This window comes from Pagrus pagrus, assembly GCF_965226575.1.
Source record: "Pagrus pagrus genome assembly, chromosome: 10".
Lineage (NCBI taxonomy): Eukaryota > Metazoa > Chordata > Actinopteri > Spariformes > Sparidae > Pagrus > Pagrus pagrus.
The window spans coordinates 24,887,911-24,914,411 of record NC_140194.1 but is presented as its reverse complement, the minus strand read 5'-3'; the positions used below and the strand labels follow the sequence as shown (position 1 = coordinate 24,914,411).

The 26,501-nt window shown below is 41.0% G+C and overlaps 2 protein-coding genes and 1 long non-coding RNA gene across 5 annotated transcripts; 2 read left to right on the top strand and 1 right to left on the bottom strand.

Annotated features, from left to right (window-relative positions):
• Nucleotides 1-2,144: 2,144 nt before the first annotated feature.
• On the top strand, nt 2,145-3,787 carry LOC311264378. The gene is made up of 3 exons (XR_014623457.1): nt 2,145-2,380; nt 3,391-3,458; nt 3,766-3,787. It is a non-coding gene; the product is annotated as an uncharacterized lncRNA (long non-coding RNA).
• A 1,442-nt stretch (nt 3,788-5,229) lies between these two features.
• LOC311264377 (cyclic nucleotide-gated channel beta-1) lies at nt 5,230-15,695 on the top strand. 3 transcript variants are annotated; one of them, XM_084365209.1, is made up of 20 exons: nt 5,230-5,632; nt 6,411-6,591; nt 6,747-6,761; nt 7,648-7,683; nt 8,037-8,135; nt 8,247-8,401; nt 9,353-9,595; nt 10,276-10,484; nt 10,712-10,762; nt 10,877-10,963; nt 11,247-11,311; nt 11,457-11,579; nt 11,796-11,937; nt 12,037-12,196; nt 12,294-12,391; nt 12,595-12,678; nt 12,792-12,910; nt 13,100-13,246; nt 13,490-13,688; nt 13,838-15,695. In XM_084365209.1, the coding sequence occupies exons 1-20, from the start codon at nt 5,314-5,316 to the stop codon at nt 14,108-14,110; spliced, it is 2,805 nt and encodes a 934-aa protein (XP_084221335.1). In that variant the 5' UTR covers nt 5,230-5,313; the 3' UTR covers nt 14,111-15,695. The 3 variants fall into 3 exon arrangements, with proteins under 3 accessions (XP_084221335.1, XP_084221336.1, XP_084221337.1); XM_084365210.1 differs by lacking the exon at nt 7,648-7,683; XM_084365211.1 differs by lacking the exons at nt 6,747-6,761; nt 7,648-7,683.
• Nucleotides 15,696-16,806: 1,111 nt separating this feature from the next.
• LOC311263688 (protein-glutamine gamma-glutamyltransferase 2) lies at nt 16,807-25,026 on the bottom strand. Its single transcript, XM_084363950.1, has 15 exons — nt 24,942-25,026; nt 23,610-23,780; nt 22,223-22,453; nt 21,997-22,115; nt 21,508-21,636; nt 21,184-21,361; nt 20,789-20,930; nt 20,570-20,673; nt 20,168-20,310; nt 19,981-20,080; nt 19,701-19,846; nt 19,443-19,572; nt 19,158-19,318; nt 17,766-17,902; nt 16,807-17,652 (listed from the first exon to the last, which is right to left on the bottom strand). The coding sequence occupies exons 1-15, from the start codon at nt 24,955-24,957 to the stop codon at nt 17,472-17,474; spliced, it is 2,088 nt and encodes a 695-aa protein (XP_084220076.1). The 5' UTR covers nt 24,958-25,026; the 3' UTR covers nt 16,807-17,471.
• Nucleotides 25,027-26,501: the final 1,475 nt, after the last annotated feature.

Genomic DNA, 26,501 nt, shown 5'->3' with positions numbered 1-26,501 from the left:
CTGGAAAGTATGAGAAAACTGATGTGTTTTTTGAGCATCAGAGCATGTAAACCTATACTAGTAGTAACCCAAAATAAAATTACGAACTTGAAAATGAGCATACAGTAATATTTCTCCCTAAAGTCACTTCCATTTGAAGAAAATGGATGTAAATACTCCCTATCATATCAAATAGTAATTCAAATATGCAAGTCAGTTTAGAGTATTTATTAAATTAATTTGAAAACGTCCACAACACTTTGACTCTGACTAACCATACTATTTTTTCCAGTGAAGCCAACAGACATGCATTTCAATAACAAATGATGCAAACATATACAATTGTAAAATATCCACATTAAAATATTTAAGAGCTCTCTCAAAGCATCATCAGTTATATTCATCCTATGCAACTTATGGAATAAGTTGACCAGAGTCCAAAATAAGTCTTAGTTAAAACATCAAAGTCTGACATTATGACCTTATAGTTTTTCTGTCTATGCAGTTTTATTAAAGAGCAATCTGAGTTTACTCAGTTGGGTTAGGGTTAGTATACACAGTGGTCCAAACATAGTGACAAGGCTAAATTGACTTGTTTTAGCATTGTAATCGAAAGGAAGAAGACTCCTGTCACATCCAGAAATTACAAACAATTACCTCACAGCACAGTGATATCAGTGTGTCCTGTCTCTCTTCAGTCTCATGCAGGAGCGCCTGGAGATGGCCCGTATGGCTGAGGAGGTGGCCAGGCAGACAGCTGAGATGGCCATTAGACAGATGGCGAGTGAGGGACAGTCCATCAAACTCTCACTGGGGAGTCAAGAACTGCTGGAGGAGCCTGTAGCAGAGTAAGACCTTGTGTTCAATCAGAGTTAGAGACAGAAAGTGTGTGTGTGTGTGTGCGTGTGTGTATGTGTGTGTGCGTGTGTTTTGGCATTTTGGCAATGGGAGCATCACTACCAAGTGATGTGACACTGCGTGTTCACTATGAACCAGGCTGCCGGCACCACAAGAAGATGAGAGCCAAGTGGTGGACCAAAGTGAAGTCACACAGTAAGAATGCAAAAATGGGTGCTACTCTACACTGCTCCATTTCTGTGCCAATGGTGTTTATATTGATTTTTTTTAAAACTTAACTAACAAACTATAATTACTGATCTATTTCAAGATTACATTTCCAAATTGTCACTGTCTCAAGCACTGTGTTGAACTGATAATCAAATGTTAATGAAATACCAGGTGATGAAAGATTGGATGGAAATTATTTTACAGTGCAGCAATATCACAATGCAAAATATGCTTAATTACAAGCAAAAGAAAAAAACAAACCATTAATCATTATAAAAACTATTGTCAGCAATATGGCCCTTTTCAGAGAATGAATGAATGAATGAATGAATGAATGAATGAATGCAAATTCATGTGAAAACAAAACAAAACAAAAAGTTAAATTAGTTACACAAATAGGCATAATAAGATGAAAAGCATGTTACAGTATATTCCATTAACAAGCATTGACATGCTCGAAGAGGAGCAGGAAGTATACACTTATTTAATCCTATCCTTTCTCCACAACTCAGTAATTAATCATAATCAATTTACTTCCATTCCTGAACCTGTGTACCTTTGTACGCTCCCATCTAACTACAAAAAATTCGATATACTATTTGTAAAATTAATAAATCATCACATATTATATATAAATATATTTACATACACACCCATACATACACACAGAATCATATTATTGTTGTATTGGAGCTGTATTGGAGTGTGGTAGTTTAATCTTTAATAATGTGTCACCTTTGATGAACTCTTTTCATCAAAGGTTAAATCCGAATATGCAAAGTAACTTCATCAGATTAATCCAAAGGAGTAAAAAGTACAGTATTTTTTAGGCTATTTACCTGAAATGTGATGGAGTATAACTATTACAGTAGACTGGAAAGCAGAAGTAAAGTAAAAGTAACTTAACTTACAGGACAGTAGGCTACTCAGGAAAATGTCCATAGTTACTTGCCATCACTGAGGAGACGGTCTCGTGCTGGTCCGGGTTGTCAGGTCCCAAATCCCGCGGGGTCTCGTTATGTGATCTTCGCCGCGCGCTGCCTCAGCATCACTGCTGTGCCATAGCAACCACAGCTTGCCTTGGAAACAGCCTCCCCCCTCCCCCTCCTCCTTAACCGTTTCCCTAAACAGTGAGCACCTGCTGCTGTTTCGCAGGGAAAATGATGGACGGAGATGTAATGGAATATTTTCCCAGCTGTTTTTCTACAATTAACATATTGTCATAATTTGGCTTTTAAACGACCTCACAGCCCGAGTTCGTGTTAGTTGTCGTGTCTCGACGCTCGTGGACATTTTCTGTCGGGGCTGTTAACGGTTAACGCACGCAGAGAAAGTGAGTATGTTGTGTACACATCATGGTTAGGTAACAGACTAATACATGTCATGAATGGATGAGGTTTTTGTCTTTTATTTAACCCTATCTTAATTACTATTCTGGTGTAAACAGAGTGTTACATAAGCTTGTCAGCTACAGGTGGTCACCGTCCGAAAGAGTAGTTTTATGCTAAAAGCAGAGAGAAAACACTGCTAAGCTCGTTAGCCAACACTGAGTAAAGTTCATGCTTCCACAATTTCCAGTATGAAGTGAAATATGTCTAGAGTAATTTAACCTGTGTTTTGTTTTCATTCAGTTAATAATATGCGAGAGAGGAATTTTTTTATCAAAAAATAGTCCTAATTTTCATTCTATAACGTTTCTCGTGCAGTCTATATAATACAGTGTCATTGACATCATATCTGTGTATCCACACAGGGACATAAACCTGTGTGCTGCATTACCATATCGCAGATACACAGCGCTAAAAACCAAGGAAATTCTACCTTAAAATTAAATGTAAATAATTCTCATATTATTTAATGTGCAGCCACCACAGGCCTTGCAGCCCAACTTTACATTATCACCTGTATCATAGTTTTTAGCTGGCAGTTTAAATACACTTTTAAAAGTTAGCCATATCCTGTTACCATCTTTACTCTCAAAACAGCATTAATGTGTTTCTAGCCTGAACAAATACAGTCAAATCACAATTTCCAGAGGGTGCAAACTACATCTGATAAGCCCACGCACACATAGACACTCATTAGTCCTGTCTAAATGCCTAAGAAAATGTCTGTATTTGTAAATATTGACTTTACATTCCAAAATCCTTGAAGGGTACAATGTAAGCCCTGTATTAGGGTAATTTTCTCTAAAAATACCAGCATGTCTATCCTAACTGTTGTATTCTTTTAATATGGACCAAGTAATATTGAGCCAACCAAACAGTGTGCCTTATGTGGAGACCCACACACCGCTACTCAGTCGGATACATGAATTGTTTTGTGACCTGTTCTGTCCTGCAGAGAGGAACAGAGTCTTGCTGAGGAGGAAGTGAAGGTCGTGACTGAGGAATCTATTGTTGAGGAACCAGGTAGAGATCAAGACAACACCAATGCACACATGTTGCAGTTTTTCATTTCTTTTGAATTGACAGTACCATCCCCTAGAAAGAGATTGTAGCTGGAAAAGGTACCAAAAGTAGATGGCATAACATGCTACAGTATAGCCCAAGAGCAAACTCTTTGTAATATTTCTAGTTTTTTAAACCACTCAATCTTATCCATTGTCATATATTTCTGTAACATCTGTATCATCCATATCAGGCAAATATATGTTTATGACTTTTGGGTATGCTAATGTTTAAATTTCATGAAACGTATAATTTAAAAAAAATCTAGATGCAAAGGAGGAAGCAGAGCCACAGCAGACCTCGCCCTCTCCACCTCCAAGTCCTGAACCAGTTAAGCCAGCGGAGCCAGAGCCTGAATCAGAACCTGAGCCAGAGCCAGAGCCAGAGCCAGAGCCAGAGCCGGAGACCAAGGAAGCCAGTCCAGAAGCAGAGCCTATAACCCAGCAGCCACAGAAATCTGAGAAAGACGGTCAAAGCCCCAACGCTGACAAAACATCTGAAAAAGTAATGTCCATGGGTTGAACATACACTGTGATGAAAGTTTCACATAGGGCTGCAACTAATTATCTGTGGATTATTTTCTTGATTAATTGATTAGTTGTTAGGTCTGTCAAAAATGTTGATCAGTGTTTCCAAGATCCCAAGATGATGTATTTAAATGTTGTTCTGTCCCAAACTCAATGATGTTTAGTTTACTGTCATAGGGAAGTACAGAAACTAGGAAATATTCCCATTTATTAAGCTTGAATCAGAGAATTTTGATCTGAGTAATTAAAAAAAATTACTTAAACCAATTAATCCATTATCATATTAGTGGGTGATTAATTTAATAGCTGACAACTAATCAATTAATGACTAATTTCTAACCCAATCTACATAGTATGCCATATCCTATCCTCACCAACCCCTGGCCACTGATACATATTATTTGTGTTTTTTGTAGGAGGAGGAAGCCACTGGGGACGACTGTGGAAGTATGTAATATTCCATTTGTTATGTTTGTTTTTTTTCCACAGGTAAATATTTCATTACAGATTCTATGTGCCAGTTACATTGACATGCAGACAACTGCAACTATGTTTGATTTAAATCTAATAATTTATGTCTATTAGAGTCACTGTCTGTCATCGAGGGGTGTGAATGATTAGTCAACCAGGTGCCAGTCAACTACCCTCATTAGTTGGCACCAGAAATACTAAGCAGTACATATTTAAATTATATATTGACATGATTTGCACTGAAATGTCTCCTACTATGTTTCCTGGTGGCTGAAGTCCTTGATCAAGAAGTTCAATCACCATTCAGACTGATCACACTGCTGTTTGACTATCTACTGAAGCCATCTCCCACCTTGCTTATATTCTGCCTGACTGTGAATCTGCCTATACATCTGTCTCCTCTATAGCTCCAGTCAGCTGTGATGCATTAAAGAGCTGCCTGATGCGCATTCCGCACACCTCAGAGTGCTTCGGCAACATCAACGCATTCTTCAAAGAAAACGGCATCTCCACTCCCAAAATACCCTCCATGCCTAAGCTACCCACCCAGCTCTCTGACGTTACCAAGTACCTACCCTCCCTACCACCTGAATTGCGCCAAGAGCTCTCCCAGATCAGACTCACGCAGGTCCCACGAAATATCGCCCAAACTCTGACTGAGTTGCTGCCCAAAAGCTCTGACGGATCAGTTGGCCCCAGTCTGTCCAGTCTTTCCCAGAGCTTTTCAAACATCCCACAGAAGCTCTCCCAGTTTCCCAGCCGGACGCAGCAGTACTTCCTTAACGTCCAGAACCGCCTCAACAGCCTTATGCCTCAAGATGCCTAAGAAACAACAACAACAACAGCAAAAACAGCAGAAAGACAAGAATCAGCAAGATTTAGAGCTCAATCGGCTCATCCGACACTCCCCTCTCCCTCCTGCTCACCATCCTCAGCTCCGGTCCCGCTCCCCGTCTCCATCCTCCCCCAACGGCAGCGCCCTCGAACTGCCAAATGTGCCATCCTATCCACGCCTGCCGCCTATTGTCAGCCCCCCTTCAAAGCAGCTCAACTCACTTTCCCGCCAGCTGTCAGGTCTCTCTAACCCGGCGTTCTTCATTGAAGACGACTCAGACATTCCAGCAATAAGACGGGCAGGTGAATTTGCAGCGGTGGAGATTGTGAAATTCATTGCAGAAACCTGAACTCAGTCAAATTGATTAGACAGTTGTCTCATAATGTGTGGCATCAGGATAAACTAAAATAAAAGAGCAGCTGATTGCAAACAAATAATCATAGATAAAGACATTTTCAAGCAGTAAATAATCAACTGAGTTCAGATGTCATTGCCAAACATCTGACAGTATGTTCAGGATCCTGAGCACACTGTCAGGAAAAAACAGTAGCAGTTCAGTGTTGTGACCGTAGATTTCTGTGTATGTGTTGTCTCTTCTGTAATTTCTCATATAAGCTCAGATATAAGTTCAGATACAGACAGCTCATTCGTTTACCGAGTAAGAAAAAGCAGTAAATACACATTCTCAAACTATTCTGATAATTTGTCAAGGAAAAACATGATTAAGGAAGTTTTTTAAAAGATAAAAGTTACTGGAAGATACTCTAATGTATGTAAGTATGTCAGTGCACCAGTTTAGCCAGACTGACCAGCTTGCCAGATGAGAAGGCCAGTCCTCTCAGCTTTCAGGGCACTCATATACATGGCCTGGTTTACTTGTGCATCCTCCTGCATTAGCCCGATGCACATGCCGCCAAATCTTCTTCCCCCTCTCAATGTCCTGCCCTGCTTAACTTATCTGTGACCTGCTTTGCCCCTTGCTGTGTGTTGTACTGCAGCTCCATTTGTCCCAACACATCCACATCATCTGTGATGTTCTTCATTAATCAACAGATATTTTGTGCCTTTTTACGTCTCCAGACAGCTCAAGCCTAAGCCTTCGTCCGGCCGTCAATGTAGAGGATGTCGACTCAGATCATGAGAAAGGAGGGAGAGGAGGTGGAGGGGAGGGACAGAGCAATGTTCCCCAAATCCTAACCCCACAGGACCCCAAACTTACAACCCTAACTGTCCCTGTGACCCCTTCAGGAGGTCGTCAAAGGTGAGAAATACTAGCACGATTAGTTTATGTATTCTGCCATTGAATAAGTAGTGGTATTAATTAATTATTAAAATAAGTAAAAACTCCAGTTTAACTGGGTGTCCATTAAATTTTTTTTATGTCTGTTTCTCTCCACTCATGCTTTTCATCTACAGTAAAGGAGATAAAGAGTAAGGAAGCTGCATGGATCGTTTGGGTTGTGCTTTAAATTTTCTGTCAACAATGATTATTCTTTCTCTCTGGTGAAACGGTACATATGCACAGCTTATATGCACCCATGGTAAAGCATTTCACAAGAGAGAAAGTAATATTACGATGCAGTATGTGGGTTAGGTCAAGGTGCAAGTTGTTGGTGGAGTGGTTTCTTCCAAAATGAGATCAAATTTAACGTTGACAGCTAGCAAAACACAATATATATTGATTATAAATTTCAAAACTTTTCTTAATAATATGCAATAAATTACATTGACAGAGTTTTGTTTAATGGTTTTTAGTGGATCATTAAATGTATCATTTTGGAGTGAAACTCTTCACAAACCTCTGTTTTGTGCTGTTTGAAATGGATCTGCTGCCCTCTGCTGTCTGCTGTACATCACAGTTAGTAGAAGCAATATGTTGGTCTGTCTGTATTTCAGTGTCCTGCAAAGACTGTGCTGCTTAGAAAAATGTTAATTTCCATCCAATTTGCTGCCAAAATGACCCACACAAGCAAACCAGCACATAGTGCTTATGCAGAACACAGACAGTTTGTTGTATGAATAGTTGTTGAGTGATTCTTCTTCTGTGTTGTGGTGTTCTGTTTTGAACGAACTGTTCACTTTTGCATGGCTTTTTTATTGCTTTTGGCTGCTGTATGGATATTGTCATAACGTGGCAAAAGTCAATAAACAGATGCATCGCAATCTTGCACTTCTCGCCTATCTTCACTTGTTATCAGTTTCTTGGATTAATATCTTGCTTTTCCTGGCACACACGTAAACCCTGTCTCTCCCTGTCCCTCTCACATAAACACACACCAACACACACTTTAAACCCTGCTCTCACCATCCACAACAGTAGTGGAAGGAACCGTAGGACTATCTGGACAAAGATGTAAGATATCTGACCTTTATTAATACTGTATTGACTCATCTAATATACATCTATCTCCGTATCCACACATCGTGCTGACGAGTCAATATTTCCTTTCATTCATAATATCCTTCACCATTCATTAACCCATTTGAATTCACCAGTCTTTGCTCATTCACTCATTAAAACATAATTTTCAGTGCTCATTAATCACAATCATAAATACATTAAAACATTTGTCATTTTTAAGGAATAACTAAAAACTGACGTACAAGATGTACAGTTAAGCCACATCACAGTGGATTTTAGAAGAACTGTGTGCACCGTCTGAAATTTGAACCATTGACGTTGCTGTGTCTACTTAACTTTAACAGTAGAAGGCTGCACTCCCAAAGTGAGGATGATGATGATGAAGCAAACATCCCTGTCAGAGCCTGGCCCAGCCAGTCCAGCCTGCACAGCACCGATGACATGTGAGCACTGTACACACACACAAACAAACACACACCAAATGAAGTGAAAGAAAGTTTGAGTACTGTTATTTAGCTGTTGGCATGTAATAATACACTGGCATTTTTTCAAAGACTTAAAGAGCGTCCAGCGTCTTCAGCTAGTCAGACCAGTACAGTGGTCAACGAGCGTCTTCAGGAGCTGGTCCGGATGTTTAAAGAGAGAACCGAGAAGGCTAAGGAGAAACTCATTGACCCTGACAGCTCAGATGAAGACAGCGTTATTCCTTGTGAGTCTCTACACATACACACACAAACAGACACTGAGCTGGTACATCAGCCTGAAACCTGTCAGAAATAAATGAACGATAGTCTTTGTAGATTGTAGTAGCTGTGTGTTTTAGTATATTTTTTATTTTCAGATTAAGAATCAGCCTTGTCCAGTCAAGAAAATGTCTACTGGTCTAACTCATGGTCTACTCATTAAAGTCATACCCACACCCTGTGTGCCATCTACACACAAAAAGCTAGATGACACATGAAACATGAAACTGCCCACTGAGAGGTGAGAGGTAGTAGTAGTAGCTTCTCTCTAGGGTTCAGCCTCCCAACTATCCTACCTTCGTCCCTATAGATGTACCACCAGCGTCCCTCATTCACACATACGCATTTAGTTTTCCACAGTGTGCACATCCAAATTGGGTATGGATGCAGAACAAATCAGCACCATACTGTTTAAAAAGGGAAGTATGGTTGTCTGCACGCTGAAGTTTACAAGCTCCTGAAAATGTATTGAAGTGATCCATAAAAAATCATTGATGCGTTCAGCACAAGGTTAGATGCAGTGTAGAAAGTGTTTGGCACTTCCTCTACATTAGTACATCAAGACCCTCAGCACATTTATTGTTAGTGACTTTTTGGGATAAAAACCTATATTCTAATTTCACAAGAACTGTGCTGTTTTAATACATTGAGCCAAGAGATTTTGTTGATATCATCAAGAAATGTCTGCAAATGAATTCATTTGTGGCACAGAAAAGTTCTTCAAAAGACCACTACACACCACCACCCACCTACTACAAGGACTAACTGCATTATTCAGCTATAGGACTAACCTGCCAAGGCTAACACCATTGTACCCTTTATAGCACATTTTCTTAACCTTTAGTAAATTTGGGCTGGTGTGTTTTCAAAATGTGTTCTTCTGACCTTCTGCTGCTTCTCCTCTCGCTGCCCTTCAGCTCCTCCTCAGGCTTCAGCTCCTCAGCCCGCTCCTGCAGCTCAGCCAGTGGACGAGGGAGAAGCACAAGCAGGTCCATCAGGAGGAGCAGGAGGAGGTGGAGGAGGAGGAGGAGGAGGAGGAGGAGGAATGGAAAGTGGGGCAGAGGAGGAGCAGTCTGGACGCCACAGCAAGGTGAAAACTCCCCGATGGATACGAGCCTGTATGCACTACCGCTTCCCTGCCAGCATCGACCCCTTCACCAGTGAGAACCCAGCCGAGTACACCCACTGCCTCCAACAATATTCCCATACTGAACAGTAGAATCTGCTTTACTTAAACTTCTCAGCAATTAATGGCAATCAGCATGAGTCTTATCTGAAGGCTCTTAATTTTTCAGCCATAGTTCTGACCACATTTTGAAAATTAAAACAGATTTTGGCTGCATGAGAAACTCTTTTAATGAGCTGTTTAATACTCTCCTGCAGGGATACTTAACACTGAAGAAATAAATTTGACTTATTGTGTTTATATGTGATAAGAATGCGATGTGGAATTGGGAGGTTTAGGTAATGGTGAATCTACTGTACTAACCTGTCACAATACAGTTACCTGTCTCCTGATTATGTGTCATTACCCTTTTCTCTTCCCTTCACTTCACATTCATGAGGATTTTGTGAGCAAGTCCATTTTCTGGCATGCATTCTTTCTCCTTTAGCACAAAACTGTGTTCCAAATGATGCAAATTTTGCTCAATAATACAGATTAGATCCTGCTTAATCCATTAATCCATTCTCTAGCTAACAGCATATAATGGTAGTTTGTGCTTAGCTGTCATCACTTGATCTGTAAATACTAATTGATTTCAGTCCCGTCTTACTTTCTACTCAGCTCACTTCATTTCTTCATCTCCCTTCACCCTCTCACCTTTGTGTCTTTCCCCAGACTTGATGTACGTGCTGTGGATGTTATTGGTCTCTCTGGCATGGAACTGGAACGTGTGGTTCATCCCAGTGCGCTGGGCCTTTCCCTACCAGACTCCAGACAATATTTACTACTGGCTGCTGATCGACTACCTGTGCGACCTCATTTACATCCTGGACATCAGCATCTTCCAGCCGCGGCTGCAGTTTATCCGCGGAGGGGACATAGTGGTGAGTGGGACACTGGAAGCCATTAGTGTGATTGAGCTCTATCTTGTGGTAGGAATCACAGAAATTCTTTTGTCATGGGATGTAGGCTGCTGAAATCACAGGAAACACTGTTTTATACTGTAATTATTATCAGCTGAAATGACATTTATTACATTAGTATACTGTATGTTAAGATCTACTTGCCAGGCTCATGTGTCATAGCTACAGTTGTTTTGTTTTTATTACAGTGTGACAAAAAAGAAATGAGAAAGAACTACATGAAAACCAAACGCTTCAGAGTAAGTAGCTAGAGATGATTAAGTATATTCTTCTTTCCTGGGCATCAAATCTTAATCATTGAGTCAATCATCTAAGCAATTTTGTCATTGAGGTGGTCCCTTTCTGGTTTTCAGTTTGATGTAGCCAGCCTTGTTCCCCTGGAGCTCTTCTATTTTAAAACTGGCGTCAACCCTCTGCTTCGCTTACCCAGACTACTGAAGGTGAGGTTAACTACTTAATCCATTACAGCTTGTTACAGTATCAGCATTCTGGCAACCAACACACTATTAATCCTTCCACTTTTTTTTTTAGCAAGAATGTGTGTCAAATTTAATGAGCCACAAACAAAGTTACACTGACAATATCGAATACAGCATCACAAAGCATGATGCTTGTACAAGATAACTTAATTTCCAAAGCTCCATGTATCAATTTAGAAAATTCAGATGTCAATTATTGAGATATTAGAATGATTTTATTTGTTCTCTTTCAATGCCTCCGCAGATCAACTCCTTCTTTGAGTTCAACGACCGTCTCGAGGCCATCTTAACCAAAGCCTACATCTACAGGTCAGCTACAACTTGATGGCATCTTCCTGTGCTGCATAGAATTCTCTCTTCTGTCTCCTTTTGTCCTTCTTCTCACTTTGTCTTCCTTCTTTGAGACGCTACACTATGACAAAAATGTATGCAAATGTGTCACTCTGTCTCTCAGGGTGATACGTACGACCACCTATCTTCTTTACTGTCTCCACTGCAACGCCTGTTTGTACTACTGGGGCTCTGCCTTCAATGGACTAGGATCAACAAAATGGGTGTACAATGGCGAGGGCAACAGGTTGGTGTGATAAACACACAAACGCTATTTTTTTTAGTTTTCAAAAAAAAGGACCGAGTTTAAAGGTGGCTGACTTGTACACAGCAGTTAAAATAATGTTTTTGTAATTTATTTTTGTATTTATTATTATTTTCTACTCCTTCCGTCACACTAAACTTTAGAGCAGTTTCCTTGGTCTGCTTTTTTCTCATGCCTCCTTACTTTGTCTCTGCTTAGTTACATTCGCTGTTACTACTTTGCGGTGAAGACCCTCATCACCATTGGTGGTCTGCCGGACCCCACCACCCTGTTTGAGATTGTCTTCCAACTTATCAACTACTTTGTTGGAGTCTTTGCCTTCTCTATCATGATTGGACAGGTATGTATATAAATGTAATTCTGACATTCATGCTTTCCACATCTCTTTGTGTAAAGATGGTGTTTGGATTAACAAACGTAATGTTTTACTGTCTCTCAGATGCGTGACGTGGTCGGTGCAGCCACAGCTGGTCAGACTTACTACCGCACATGTATGGACAACACGATTAAATACATGTCCTCCTATCGAATCCCCAAAGACGTCCAGAACCGTGTCAAAACCTGGTACAACTACACCTGGCAATCACAAGGCATGCTGGGTAAGGAGAGCATTCTGTGACGTGTGCATGTTAATACCATATGTATTACACATCTGACCTTCTACTCACACTGTACCTCATATTGTTTGACTTCCAGATGAGCAGGAGCTGCTGACTCAGTTGCCAGATAAAATGCGTCTGGACATTGCTATAGATGTCAACTACTCCATTGTCAGCAAAGTCCCTCTCTTTCAGGTAGGGATTCCTTAAAACACATGAAAATAATAGCACAGTTTACATGATAGAGACTGATACAGTATTCTTAAACATACAGTGCAGGAAGTCTGACACTGTTCAATGAGTATCTGATCTGAATTAAAACCATATAGAGATCAATAAGAGATCAACAGTTTTAGAAACACTGCTTTCTAGTATTTTTTTGTCCTCCCTCTTGACAGGGTTGTGACAGACAGATGATCTTTGACATGCTGAAAAGCCTACGCTCTGTTGTTTACCTGCCCGGGGATTATGTCTGCAAAAAGGTATATACCATATGCAAACTTGCCTGTATCTTATTCGTAAAAGACAACTGTGCGTGCTTTCAGTTTTTCCCACCCTGCTCCCTCTCGTTACCTGCCTCTTCTGTCTTTCTCAGGGCGAGGTGGGTCGGGAGATGTACATCATAAAGGCAGGGGAGGTGCAGGTGGTTGGAGGACCTGATGGAAAGACGGTGTTTGTCACTCTCAGAGCAGGATCAGTCTTTGGAGAGATCAGGTAAAGAGTCTCTGTAACAATGTAAAGTATTTCTGTCATAGGTTATACTTCTTTCAGTTATAAAGCCAAAAAAAAGAAAAGTTTAAAAAAAAAGAAAAATTAGCGACAATTAAAGGAGCTGCAAGTTTACCATGTCTTATTGTAATTTTGCATTAAGCATCCTGACTGACTGATCTCTCTGATTGGCAGTTTGCTTGCAGTAGGCGGGGTTAACAGGCGCACAGCAAATGTGATTGCGCATGGCTTTGCCAATCTCTTCATCCTGGACAAGAAAGACCTGAATGAGATCCTGGTCCACTATCCCGAGTCCAAGAAACTGCTCCGCAAGAAGGCCAGGTTGGACATCACTGGCACTACACATCAAAAATCATTATATTGGAACCATAACAACACTCTGACCGTCACTGTACTCTCTGCTCTGTATCTGCACTGTATAAGTGATGTACGACTTTCCAAACTATTTCTCTGCTGTGGGACAGTAAAAATACGGATGAAAAATTAACTTATACAATAGCTTTGCTGCTTTGTCTGCCTGTCATTCTTGCTTGAGGCTGATAGAAGTTACTGTCTCCACCACAGAAAGATGCTTGCTAAGGGAAAGAAACCTGAACCCAAAGAAGAGGCTAAAAATCCCCCTCAGGTCCCGCCAGCCCCTGTTAGGGCGGAGACCCCGAGACTGCTGAGAGCAGCCCTGGAGATGACAGAGAGATCGTCTGGACTTAAAGGAGCTCTGGCTAAAGTCAAAGAGAAGACCAACAAGTCCAGTATCTCGTTACAGGTAAACAGAGTGAAAACCTGAGCAAACTAAAGAAGAAACAGGTGCACATGTGGCAGTGACAAAAAAACGGTTAATATCTTCTCTTCTCTTCTCTTCTCTTCTCTTCTCTTCTCTTCTCTTCTCTTCTCTTCTCTTCTCTTCTCTTCCAGCCCTCCATCTCCTCCTCCCTGCCTCCTCCATCTCCCACCTCCAGCTCCGGACCTGACAGAGACGCAGACACGCCGTCACCCATGTCTGCCAGCTCTGCGACGTTTCGCTCTGCTTCCCATTGCCGCAACAACAACAACAACTCAGTGAGGCCTCACTCTCCTTCGCAGTGCCATGGCGACGAAGACGAGATTCTCGCCATAAACCGAAGCGAGGAGGGTGCCAGTGAGGTGGATGGAAGCAAAGGTGGGAATAGGAAGGAGAAGACGTTGTGATAAGTCTTTAAAGGACAAGGGAAGGAGGAAAAAAATGACGAGTATATCTGCTGTAAATTGACAGAATGGTGGAGTGAAAGAGAGAGGAGGTGCTGTAATTGAACATTTACAAAAAGTGTGTGGAATGGCTTCAATGCAAAAATATCAAGTTAGTACTGTATTACAATCTGACCCATGACGTCTACATTATGCTGTGCAGTCGTAATATAAAAACCCGGTGTATTTTGTCACTTTGGTGTCAAATGTCGTCGATGGTGCATTAGCTGCTGTAGGATGAGCTGTGTTTTGCATTAGAACCTTTACACCTTGTGGGCGTCCCTCTCTGTCCCTGTTTTTTCTCAATATGGAGTCGTAAGTACAAGTACAGACTCATTCTGTTCATTATGTTCTCCCATTGCTTTGCAGTGTTCTCTCAGCCTCCACCCATCTTTATTATTCTCAATATTAGATAATCTTATGTAGGAGCAAGCCATCCCTCACCTGGTTACCTCTTCAGAATTCATTTTTACATCATCTACACTGAGTTCACATGACTGAATTCAGTGTAGCTGTGATGATGATTGAATTCTGCGTGGGATGGCACATAGTCATTTCTACAAAACTGAACTTCTTGTCTTTCTAAAACATACAAACATGTTTTTGCTGTTGTTGTCTGCTAACTCTGTGCAGATTCTTTTGTAAAACTTAAAACCACAATTTGCCTTATAAGTTTTGTCATTTACCATTGTCTTGTGTTGGTGTGATCTTGCATTGCTGATGTTTGAAAAACAGTACAGACTTTGTGTTACAAATAAATGTTGGCAGGTCATCTGAGATTACTTTATATAGATTTTCAGTCTGTCTTTGACCATCATAACTTTAAGCATAGCAAGCTCAAACATCATCTAGCCTCTTATTACCTCAATACTGCATTTTACATGCTAATACATACTGTATACATCATCGATCAATTTATCGCTCATCACTATCTTAATTATTTATCCTTCAATATGTGTGAAACCATTGCTTTACATATTTTACAGCTATAGTTGACATGTTTCATGATTATGTTTTCTTGTATGTTTGTTTTGTACAACAATGTAAATATATTTGTTTTGTTTTTTTAGAAGAATCACATTTTCATTTTCCTATTAATGTATACCATTATGACATGTGAATACAATATAATAATGCTTACTGTTTAATTTGTACTGTAAATGTGTTTAAGACTCAGCTATGATGTAATAATTATAATTTTTTGTATAGACGTTTTATTTATTAATACAGCCTCAGATGATTGACCCATATACCAGCTAACCATACTGCCAGACAATCTGTAGAAAGGATTATCAATGTTGTTTGTGTCTGTGTGTCTGTGTGTGTGTGTGTGTGTGTGTGTGTGTGTGTGTGTGTGTGTGTGTGTGTGTCTGTGTGTGTGTGTGTGTTTGCGTGTGTGTGTGTGTGTGTAGTAAGGGCAGAGAGATGAGTGTTTATGATGGAGACCCTAAACAAATGAATGTGTAAAATAATGTCCTTAAATTGGAGTTTGTCACTGATGTAGCTGTCTTTTGTGGATTTTGTTTGAATAAATGACTGTCATGTCTGACCTGAAACGACTATTTAAGTACAAAAAGCCTGACAAACAACATGACAAACTACAAAGTGTAAACCACAAATCAAAACAGCAAAAACCAAACCAGAAAGCACGCAGATATACCCTAACCTTTAACATAACTTCGGACCCCAATCCCCCAATTGGACAAATCTGAAATTTGTCCACGAAAGTAGCCTGTGTCAAAAACAAACAGACACATCCACACACACGCAGTATGTGAATGGGTTGAGTATGTCAGTGTCTGTCAGGCCAGTAAGTGGCCTGTGCGAATTGTCACAGCAGTGTGACAACGGAGACTCGAGGGCTTCGGCTGCATCAGGAAATCTGTATGTTGGATGGAGGAAACTTGTGGACGGGAGGTGTCAGAATGTAACTAAACCACACAAACAAGGGCTTGTCCCTTCACAGCTCGCTGAGAGGGCAGAGTGGAAGACAGAGAGATGGCAGACACTCAAGCAGGAGGTGGTGTAACAGACACATACACACAGTGACCAGTGGGAAGCGAACGTGAATAGAAATCAATCCTTTCTTATTTTTGTTTCTCTCTCATGTTTTCTCTGTCGTAGTTTGGGAGCCCAGCCACTGAATCACTGCTGAGCTCAATGTGTGATGGAGTTCACTCATCAGGTCTCCACACAAGTGATTCAGATCAAAGTTGCTTCAGATTTTTTTCCAATTATTTTCCAGTTATTCAGGAAATTGTTTTCAGCTTTCAGATATTTGACTTTTCCAATTCAGCTGTGCACATCTTCATCTTTATTACAAAACTGTAATAAATCATGGGGTCTGACAATATGTGATGAAGACATTGAGGTCTTCATTTCCCACTATAAAGTCAGCATAGCTCTGTATGTCGCTTTCAGTCTCTGCAAAGGCAATAAATGTCCTTTCAACCATCGTGGAAGTCCACTGAGGACCAGCATACTCAAGAAATCTTATGTTTGTTGACAGCTCATTTTCATTTTCTTTTGTTTAACCGAAAGTATGAATGCCTCAGTAGGATACTTTGCTCTGTACAATATGAAATAATGTTGCTGATAGCCAACCAACAGCCTAGCACAGACATCAGTGTTAATAACATGTCAGATCAAATAAATACTTGTGAAAAAAATATTTTTATTGAAAGCATACCATACATATGTTTCATATTAGCTCAAATACAGAATTATCATATAAATGCATAAATATAAGGATTAAATAGAATGAAAAAATAGTTTCCTCCAATCACATTTGGACTTAAATGGGATCCAAAACAGTGCAAAAAGGTCACAAAGTCACGAAACATACATCAGCAGGTACAGCATAAAGTATAATGTTTTTAAACGTGCACCTCATGAACCAGGGCCTGGGTGGCTTTCATTTAATAATCAGGGTATAAAAACCAGCAGTCATTTGGAATGAAGACAGAAGGAAGCATCTTGAATTTGGCAATAAAACAGAGAAACAAAACACACATATTTTCCATCTAGAGGCCGTCACCTGTTGTGCTTCTGTGCATTTCTATGTGAGCAACATGTGTCAGGTTTTAATGCAAAGACAAACAAGTTCACATCTGACATACAGTGGCTTTAAGGCTTTAAGGTAATCAAACTAATACTGTGTCAAGAATTTTCTCCGTGGACATAGCTACAGTATCATTTAAGTGGAACTTATTTGCATTATAAACTGTTATAACACTGAGCGGTTGATATCATCTACCTCATACATCCACCTCCACCTCACATCTAGGAAATGTCACAAAATCACATAATATAAGATATGTCTATTTTAGTCTGTGTGAAGTCCAGTAATTAGAGATCTGTATTTCTTGTGTACAACCATGGTGGCAACTCCCTTCACGTCCTTCAGTCTGTCAGAGTCAAAGTCCACCAGGAGCTTCCTCACTCCGGTGCGCATGGGGGAGAAAGAGAGCTTGGCAGACACTTTCCCACCTGGAGCTACAGCACCACTGAAGAGAAGGAGAGAGAGACAGAGTTTTATTACATTGTGTTGTTGAAGTCCCACCATAAACCGACCTCTGATCCATCAAGCTTCAGGGCTTCTAACTGACTCATTACTTACTTAACATGGATCTGAGTGGCGGACAGCAGGCCAGCACCCTCCAAAGTGAAAACGCCATCCTTCAGAGGAACTGGCAGAGGATTGGTGAAGGAGACGTAGGCTGTCAGTGGTTCCCATATAACAGCCTTCCCAGGCACCTGGAGAAAGAGGAGACAACTCTTTGTATGACTGGACTATATAAGGGTACTAATCACAGTAAAGGACAGCTCGAGACCCAAAACAAAAAGTCCCTGCTTGGGGGAAGAACTTTCCCAAAGTAGGCAGATTTGGGGGGTGCGGCTTGCAGTGCTGATATTCTCTGATTGGTTGAGCATTTTAATTCAGCCACCATTCTTAAAAATCTGCATCATCGTCATTTCACAGTCAATCTCTGCAATAAAGTCCAGCATTTTGAGGGTTTTGAATCTGCTTTGCTTCAACTGCTCATTTTATGGTGTCATCTCTGTTTTATAGTCATGTGGTATAAAAACAGCCATCCCTTTTCATATGTCAGCGGACTAATTCGCCTTATCTTCACCAGTCTTTGGACCGTGGTGGAAGCCCGCACAACAAGAGGCTAAAGGAAACATTTAGCGTCTTGAAAATAAGTTCTTAGGACTAAAAAGTCCTTGAGAAAAGATCTCGAGAAAATTATCCCGTTATCTCGGGAAAACAAAGTTTTGTTTTCTCAGGATCTCGAGAAAATTATCCCGTTATCCTGGGAAAACAGCAGTTGTTATTTCGAGATAATAACTCGAGATCTCGAGAAAACAAATGAAATTAACTCGTTATCACGGGAAAACAGAGGAAATAAAATGTATGAATGCAAGGCTTCCGTATTTTAGAAAACAAAATTCGGATCATTTATATCAAAACAGGACACTGTGGTGATTTTTAATTGCAGGTTTAATTTTTCTTTGACTGTTGAGTCTGTGAGTTTCTTAATGATTCAGTGTGAAGGATGTGGCATCTAGTGGTGTGATTGCAGATTGCAACCCCTTGCGTCACCATCCCCTGTGGTGGCTGCTTAAAACTGCTTAAAAAATGCGAAAGGCCTTATATAAAGCCGGTGTTTGGTTTCTCTAGTCTTGACAAAGACAGCTTTTCTAAGTTGGAGGTGAATATACACTATTGAAAACACAATTTCTGCTGATTCTCCTAAATCCTACACACAGGTCCTTTAAATTCTGGGGCAACAATCTCCAAGAATGATGTTTGGGATGTTTCTGCTGCAGTCAAATTCTTGGCAGCAGTTGTGTGCTAGTCTCCTATTGAGCTCCAGTAACACCTCATTTTAACTGGCATCAACCTGTTCATAGTTTCCTTTCCAATCAGTCACCTGCCTTAGACAGCCCAAATGAACCAAAGCTGTCCCACTATCGAAGTATGTGACTCTGCTCAGTGAGCACTCACCTGTACGAGGAGTTCAGGCGTGCTCAGGGGGATGTTGGCCACGGTCATGATGGGCTCGTTCTCCCCTGGAGCGTCTAAGAGTGCTTTCACCCTGATCAGATGATGCTCAGAGACACACCTGACATAGTCGTCGTAGTGCAGACGCATAACCTCCTTGTGGGCTGAACACACACACACACACACACACACACACACACACACACACACACACACACACACACAGTATTAAACAGGAAAAATGGTACATCATAATAGATAAGTCCTGCTGCTATTTGAGTCACTAACCTTTGTGAGCGGGCACAGTCACACTGATTGTTTTTCTCTGGCACTCCCCCCGATGGAGAGAGTTGTAAGTTACTGCCATGGCCAGCATGGTCAGCTGAGCATGAGTGTCTCTGCCTCCTTCATTCTTCACCTGTGGACAGAATGGATTCATCATTCATACCTCAATTCACTGAATATATTCAAACCAAGCAAAATACAAAATAAAAAAATCAATCTACACCCACGCAACAGCAGTCTACACTCTGTGTGAATACATACCTCAACAATCACATCAAAGTCTGTCCCAAATACAGGCTGCGCATGCTTGATTGACAGCTGAAGTTTTCCTTGTTCTGCGATCTCGTTGGATGGCTCTGTGACCCGGCGTCCCGCCTTCTTGTACACTTCCCGCTCCTTCTCGGAGCCTGTGGAGAAGAAGTAGTTCCATGACAACTTACCCTCAGCACGAGTCCGAACAGATGACCATGAGCAGATATTATACAGCCGTATGATTTCTTGTGAATTAATCTTTCATATTCTTTCTACTCCTTGAACTTACCTTCAGGATATTTGTAGTGCAGAGTGACATCTTCTCTGCTGTTGCCGTAAACGCTTTTTGTGCTGATGTTCTTCCCCACACTAGCATGGTCCTCTGTGATCTGTGACAATAACAGCAATTGTCATTGTCACCACTGCTGTTTCACTTCAGCAAACATGAAAGTCCTTTAAAAAAATAGGTTGTTCACCTTCCGTCGTTGGCCATCTTTTTGGACCATCCAGTAGATGGTGTCAGCGTTCACCTCAGCGAATACAAAGGGGGCGTCGTACTTCACGCCCAGATTTCCCTCCTTGATGGCCGCCACTGGACACGGACCACAGCAAAACTCACCTGGAGAGCAAAAATGTATTGTCATCTTCTTTAAAATATCATTAAAGCGGTGACACAGAAATAAGAAGCTGATGTTTGAATTCAGTTTAAATATCAGGCTGATAGGAAACACCAAGCTTTGAATCTAATATGTCACGATAATATGATTCCAATGGCTGTCCTCAGAACAGCTTATAGTAATGAAAGATGACAATCAATGGATGGAGTGAGTCTTGTCTTGAGAGAGGTGGCTAAAGAGATTTAAAAATTAAGAATGTACCATCACTCAGTTCTTGAGGGGTGGGATCCAAAACCTGCCAGCCATCATTTCCTTCAGGGAGATCCTCTCTGCTCATCCAGGATTCAACCCAACAGTGGAAGTTCCTATAATCATGGGGAGAGGAAGATATATCTCATTACATTAGGTGGTGTAATGTCTTCTACTTAATCTCATTCTTAATCTGTGTGTGTGTGTGTGTGTCTTTGTGTGTGTTCATACCAGCTACTGTCACTTCTCTGTCTAGTGTCCAAGCTCTCCAGTCTCTCATTCACCAGGATGTCTATTGAGAGGTTGCCATCGACATCGTGGGCTGAAGCGAAGTTGGTGATGGTGCGTGTTGGGATTCCCAGGCAGCGCAGCACTGTGTAGATAACACTCATCAGACTGACACAATCATCCCTGTGTTTCCGTTCCTTTCTTCCTTCCTTTCCTTTTTAAAATGTGGCTTTGGCTTTAGTCTGCTGATCCTAAGGTTTAAGAGCAGGGCCACCCAACCCTGTGGCCCGAAGTTGGCCCACCATAAGGTCCCAAAATGTTGAGCTATTCCTTTAAAAACATGCCTTGTACAGTTTTTCCTTATCCTATGAACTATTATACTATACTATTATACTAACCTGTGCAGGCGACGGCAGCAAACACCCAGCACTGGCCATATTTGACCGGCCTCGCCCCGGCCTTGCTCCACTGTTGGAGGATCGGCACGCTGCCGGTCCATCGATACGGTGCGACCCCATCAGTGTACGGCTCCTGCCAGCGACCAGTCAACACACCCCTGTCACCGTTAGAGTTCACCTAGAAGATGGAGAAGACAAGTCAAGGACGCATCTTCCCAGCTGTGAATCATTGCATGACATGTGTATGTGCAGGATTGTATGTTGGCATAATTTGTTTGTGACATTTGAATGAGAAAAATAGCAGAGCGTAGAAGAGCTCGTCACCATTGCAGTGATTGTCCTGCCGACATAGACAGGGTCTGATCTGTGCTCAATGTCCATCTCTGAGTTTTTCAAGGCAGCCGGGGAGTTGTCCAAGACTTCAAAACAGATGTCCATCACATAGTCCTCAAACTGAGGGAGAGACACACAGGGAGAGGACACATGAGACAGGAACAAGGAAGACAAAAGGTTGGAGAGGCAGTGTGGATGTGTGTGTGTCTATCTGCTGCCATATCTCTGTTTGTCTTCCCCTCTGCTCTCTCAGCGAGCTGTGAAGGAACAAGCCCTTGTTTGTGTGGTTGGTTACATTCTGACACCTCACGTCCACAAGTTTCCTCCGTCCGACAATCAGCTGAAGCCCTCGAGTCTCCACCGTCACACTGCTGTGACTATTCACACAGGCCACCTACTGGCCTGACAGACACCGACATACTCAACAGGTTCACACAATTTGTGTGTGTGTTTGTGTGTGTATGTGTGTGAGAGAGTTACCTGTCCATAATTCCAGGGTATATTTCTGATGTAATCCCAGGTCCCCATGTAAATCACTCCATCTTCATTCATGACATACTCCTGGAGCTTACTCTCATCAGGGAGGTAAACCATATCATCTGGTACACACACACACACACACACAGAGACAAACACACAGAACACTGAGTGACACATTCACAGGAAGCAGAAGCATGGAGTGTATCCAGCTGGCTTTTTGTTTTACCTCTGCACCACGGGTTGAAGAGCATGTGAAAGCTAATTTTGTCTGCCCTCTCTACGATGTGACCATCTGGTGACATCACCAACACAGCCAGACGGTAGTGGCCAATGACAGTGTCCGCTGGGCTGTGCAGAGTCAGCAGTATTTCATCCTGCGCTCCCTGCTGGTTAAACCACCACTTGTCTCTGGCCCCATGTTCCTTCTGAACCTTGATCACCACCTCGTCTCTCTTACCTGAAGAAACATAAAAAGGTTTGAATATCAATACATCGAGTCAGCATCACAAAATATAGTTGAAATCACTATGATGTCTTAGAATAAAGAAAAGGTAAGTGCCGCTGTGAAAAGATTTTTTACCAGCTTGCGAACGGAGAAACAATGTTATTTTTATGGGGCTCAGTATATCTGTCTACACCCTTGAGAGTCTTAGCCAGGTAGATGGTTGTCTTGCAAAATCTGTTGTTGTTTTTCATCATTAAATCATTAAAGAAGGCCGGTGACAGTATATTATTTCTGTCAGCAAATCCCAACGGATCCTTTTAACAAGTGGCAAGTAACTACCAAGCAATCAAACTTGAACATGAAATCAAAACAATAGAAAATAGAAAATTGCTTGTCCTTGTTGCAATAATATCTCTTAATCAGTATGTGTGTTTCTGTGTGTTTTAATGTGTAATGTTTTGAATGTGATACGTTCATGCAAGCAAAGACAAAGTTTTGCCTTTTGCACACAAAAGGTAGACAATAAAGTTTTTTTTCTATCTATTCTACTTCTATATCTTATTCCTGTGTGCCATAGATCTTCAGTGTTGTCCAAAAAACAAATGAAAAGACATCAGTGAGCCACACCATTGTACTGGGAGAGATGTTCCTTCAATATGATGAACGAAGGCAACGATGTAGCATATCCACAGTTTAACTCTGAATATAGCACACAACCAAGACAGCTTGTTGGCCATGTATTGTACTTGCGAGCGAGAACATATAGGCTACATATTCCCTGTGTAGAAGTGTTGGTTGCAGCCTTATTAGCTTGTAAACCTTGTAAAAAATAGCTAGTGTCGGAACAGAAAGCACTGCAGAGGGTGGTAAAAACTGCTAAATATATCACCCATTTTACACTCCCTGCCATTGAGGGTGACCAGTGCAGGCAGTGTCCACTGGCCATAGACTGTTTGCCCTCCTCACCTCTGGGAGGCACTACAGGACTTTCCAGGACCAACAGACTTTAGTCATTTTGTGAATGAGCACATAGACAAAATTGAGCAGTGTGTAATGGTACACAATGGTGAAAACATTAACATTGCATTAGCATAGCAAAATTGCATCAGAGCACTATCGGGCTAAATACTTGACGCTGCACATATATTCCAAGTCAGTCTGTACTCACCGAGGTGCAGGACCAGCTCCAGGTGGTGTTTGGGCGGCAGAGAGTCAGAGCACTGCAAAGTGATGGAGAAGGGTTGACCTCTGCGGACGATCAGGCGCTCCCGATCAATCTCCCTGGTGCGGTGAGCCAAGTTGTTTTCATGACTTCTCCCATTCACATCAACAATCAAACCTGTCAGGATCAGCAGAGACAACGTTCAACAATCAGTCTGCAAGAAATCTATCGTCAATGATGATGGAGTTTCACCTGCGTCATAACATTTGGACAGAGTTGTATTGTGATCACAAGTCACAAGATGAACTTGAGTAAGTTGTTGTCTTCAATACATAGCGCTCTTTGAAGGAAGGGTTTAAGATCTTGGGAAATGCTCTTATTTGCTTTCTTGCCTTGAGTTAGATGAGAAGATCAAGAACTTCTTTGCACAGTAAATATAAAGCTAGGAGACAGTTAGCTTAGCTTAGCTTAGTGTTAAGAGAGCTTCAGAGTTGCTGTAGTCATTAGTCAGATTTTGTTACTGTTGGACGGTTGGTGTTTCCCTTTGTTTCTGGTCATTATGCTAAGCTAAGCTAACTGCTTCCTTACTGTAACTTTATATTTACCATTCAGACATGAACATTGATGGAATGTAAGGACAATTTTGAGGTACTTGTACTTTACTATTTGTAGTAATTTTGTCCATTTTCAGCCACTATATTTAACTTGAGCCAAAGTAGCATCTTTTTTGATTATTTTAGCGGCATTCAGATAAAAAAACAAAAACAACAACACTGATTATGGACATCAGAAAAATGCTGAATATCATTTTAACACGATATCTTTACTTTTTTAAAGTATTTTAAGTATGACTTTTGGGTACTTTTTACAACACTGGACATGAGGCACCTTCTCATCTAACTCCCTACAAAATGATGTGCATGAAAGTGAAAACTTAAAATTACATTTAATAAATATGCTAAGGTAGTGAATCTAAATGTTTTTGAAAAGAAAAAAAAGGAATGATTCAACTCCTTTGTGTTCTAATGTAGCCTCCTCTGGCCTGCCTGATCCCTGTTTTAGCTGGTTGCTTGCAGCTTGTGCTTGTTGCTGGAATCAGGATGGGTCATATCACACCCAAGTGTCGAGTCGTACATCAGCATATTTTTTACACAGATCATAATCTCCCATATAGACTGTAATATGGGATACAGAAAGAAAGGGAGACAAGAGATGTAGATAATACACATATAGACAGACGGACAGACAGACAGACAGATAGACAGATAGATAGATAGATAGATAGATCCATAGATAGATAGATAGATAGATAGATAGATAGATAGATAGATCACTTACCCTTGTAGCTGGCCATCGCAGATCTTCTTCCTATCAAAGTCTGTTAAAGTGTTGCTCCCAGTGTCCTTAAGTGTCTGTACACTTCTCTTCACGCTCAGTGTTCATCACAGTCTGCTGTATTTATACAGCACATCACTGTCCCTCCCACCTCTCTGACACACACTCACCCCAAAACACTCCACTCTAGCTCACCTCCCTGGGTGACCTCTGACATCACTTACCAAAAACCTTGTGGGTGTATGCATGTGTGTGTGTGTTTGCAGTGTGAGTGATAGTTTAAAGTGAGTTCCTCATCCCTTCTGAGACACTCGGGTCTTTGTTTCTGTTTATGTTGAAGGGAGGATGTTGAGGGTGTACATGCATGTACGTCTGGCGGCTGGTGGCATTTTTTAAAATCTAGATTTGGTTTTAGTAACAATAGCCAAGTTGCCAGGAAAACGTGTTATCAGTTAAGGTTTCTGCAAAACAATGATACTATCACATTTGTATTTGTCGTGCTACGCACCTTATTTCTACTTTTCTACAAAATGTGTCATATCAAGTTCACATTGTTTATTACCTGACTTTCACATCCGGAGGCGGAGGGGAAGGCAGGGTACATACGACATGGCCAACATTTGTGCGTATGACACCACTGGAATTTTTTTAAGGAGACCTTGGGGTATGTCCAGCTGTGTTTATGGCAACAAACCAGATATTTTAATTTTTTTTGTGTGTGTGTAAAAACGTAACCAGACCATAAGCACAACATTACAACAAGATAAAATTAAAAATTGAAACCAAGTTGCAAACTAAGCCTTGGGACTGAAAACAGCCTTAGCATCAAACGTTTCTGTAAATGCTTTAAATCAATCATACCCGTCTGAATTCAAGCTGGGTCTGATTCTGTTGGTTTGAAAAGGAGGCAGGGAGAGCAAAATAAAACATTTAACCAAGACTACTTGTTATAGCAATATTATCTAGAAATTGGCATTTTGTGCGACACTTTTAAATATATCATAAACTAAGTCTTATTCGCCCTAGCGCCCTCTGTTGACCAGCTGCCACTGCGTCTGTCTGTTCCTGCGTATGTTAGGAAGTCATCATATTTCTGTAAGGGTTGTGACACTGAGTGAAGTCAGGAGTGGAGTTACATCCAGTCACTCTATCTCTTATCGGATTCCTGTGAAAGTGATTGTGTAATTGTGGGTTAAAGTTGATACACCAGAGAAATTTGAGCAACTAGCAAACTTCCAACAGCTTCTCACATCATTGCTTAACTGTTAAAACTCAGTAACATGCTCATCATGAGAGGTCAGCAAGGCAGATGAGATAAAGCATATTCAACATACAATATATACATGATTCCGTCCTTTTTTCCTGTAGGTGTTTCATAGTGTGTTCATGTGTTTGTGGTATTTTGTATGCAGTCATATTTATGGAGTACATTTCTCCTGTCTATGTTTCATATGAAACCCATCATGACTCCTGGAGAGGTATTTTCATCTCCTCAACAATGTTTTTTTTTTGTTTGTTTGAATGAGGTTAAATGAAAGGTATATGGATTCCTATCTTTTTTTA

Excerpts from the sequence above, each read along its gene's own strand:
- LOC311264377 (XM_084365209.1), top strand. The coding sequence starts at position 5,314 with ATGCCTAAGAAACAACAACAACAACAGCAAAAACAGCAGAAAGACAAG. Across the intron at positions 10,763-10,876 it reads TGAAAACCAAACGCTTCAGA|TTTGATGTAGCCAGCCTTGT; the intron begins GTAAGTAGCTAG and ends TCTGGTTTTCAG. Across the intron at positions 11,580-11,795 it reads TACAATGGCGAGGGCAACAG|TTACATTCGCTGTTACTACT; the intron begins GTTGGTGTGATA and ends GTCTCTGCTTAG.
- LOC311263688 (XM_084363950.1), bottom strand. Across the intron at positions 21,637-21,996 it reads TACCCTGGAATTATGGACAG|TTTGAGGACTATGTGATGGA; the intron begins GTAACTCTCTCA and ends TCTCTCCCTCAG. Across the intron at positions 20,081-20,167 it reads AAGATGGCCAACGACGGAAG|ATCACAGAGGACCATGCTAG; the intron begins GTGAACAACCTA and ends TTATTGTCACAG.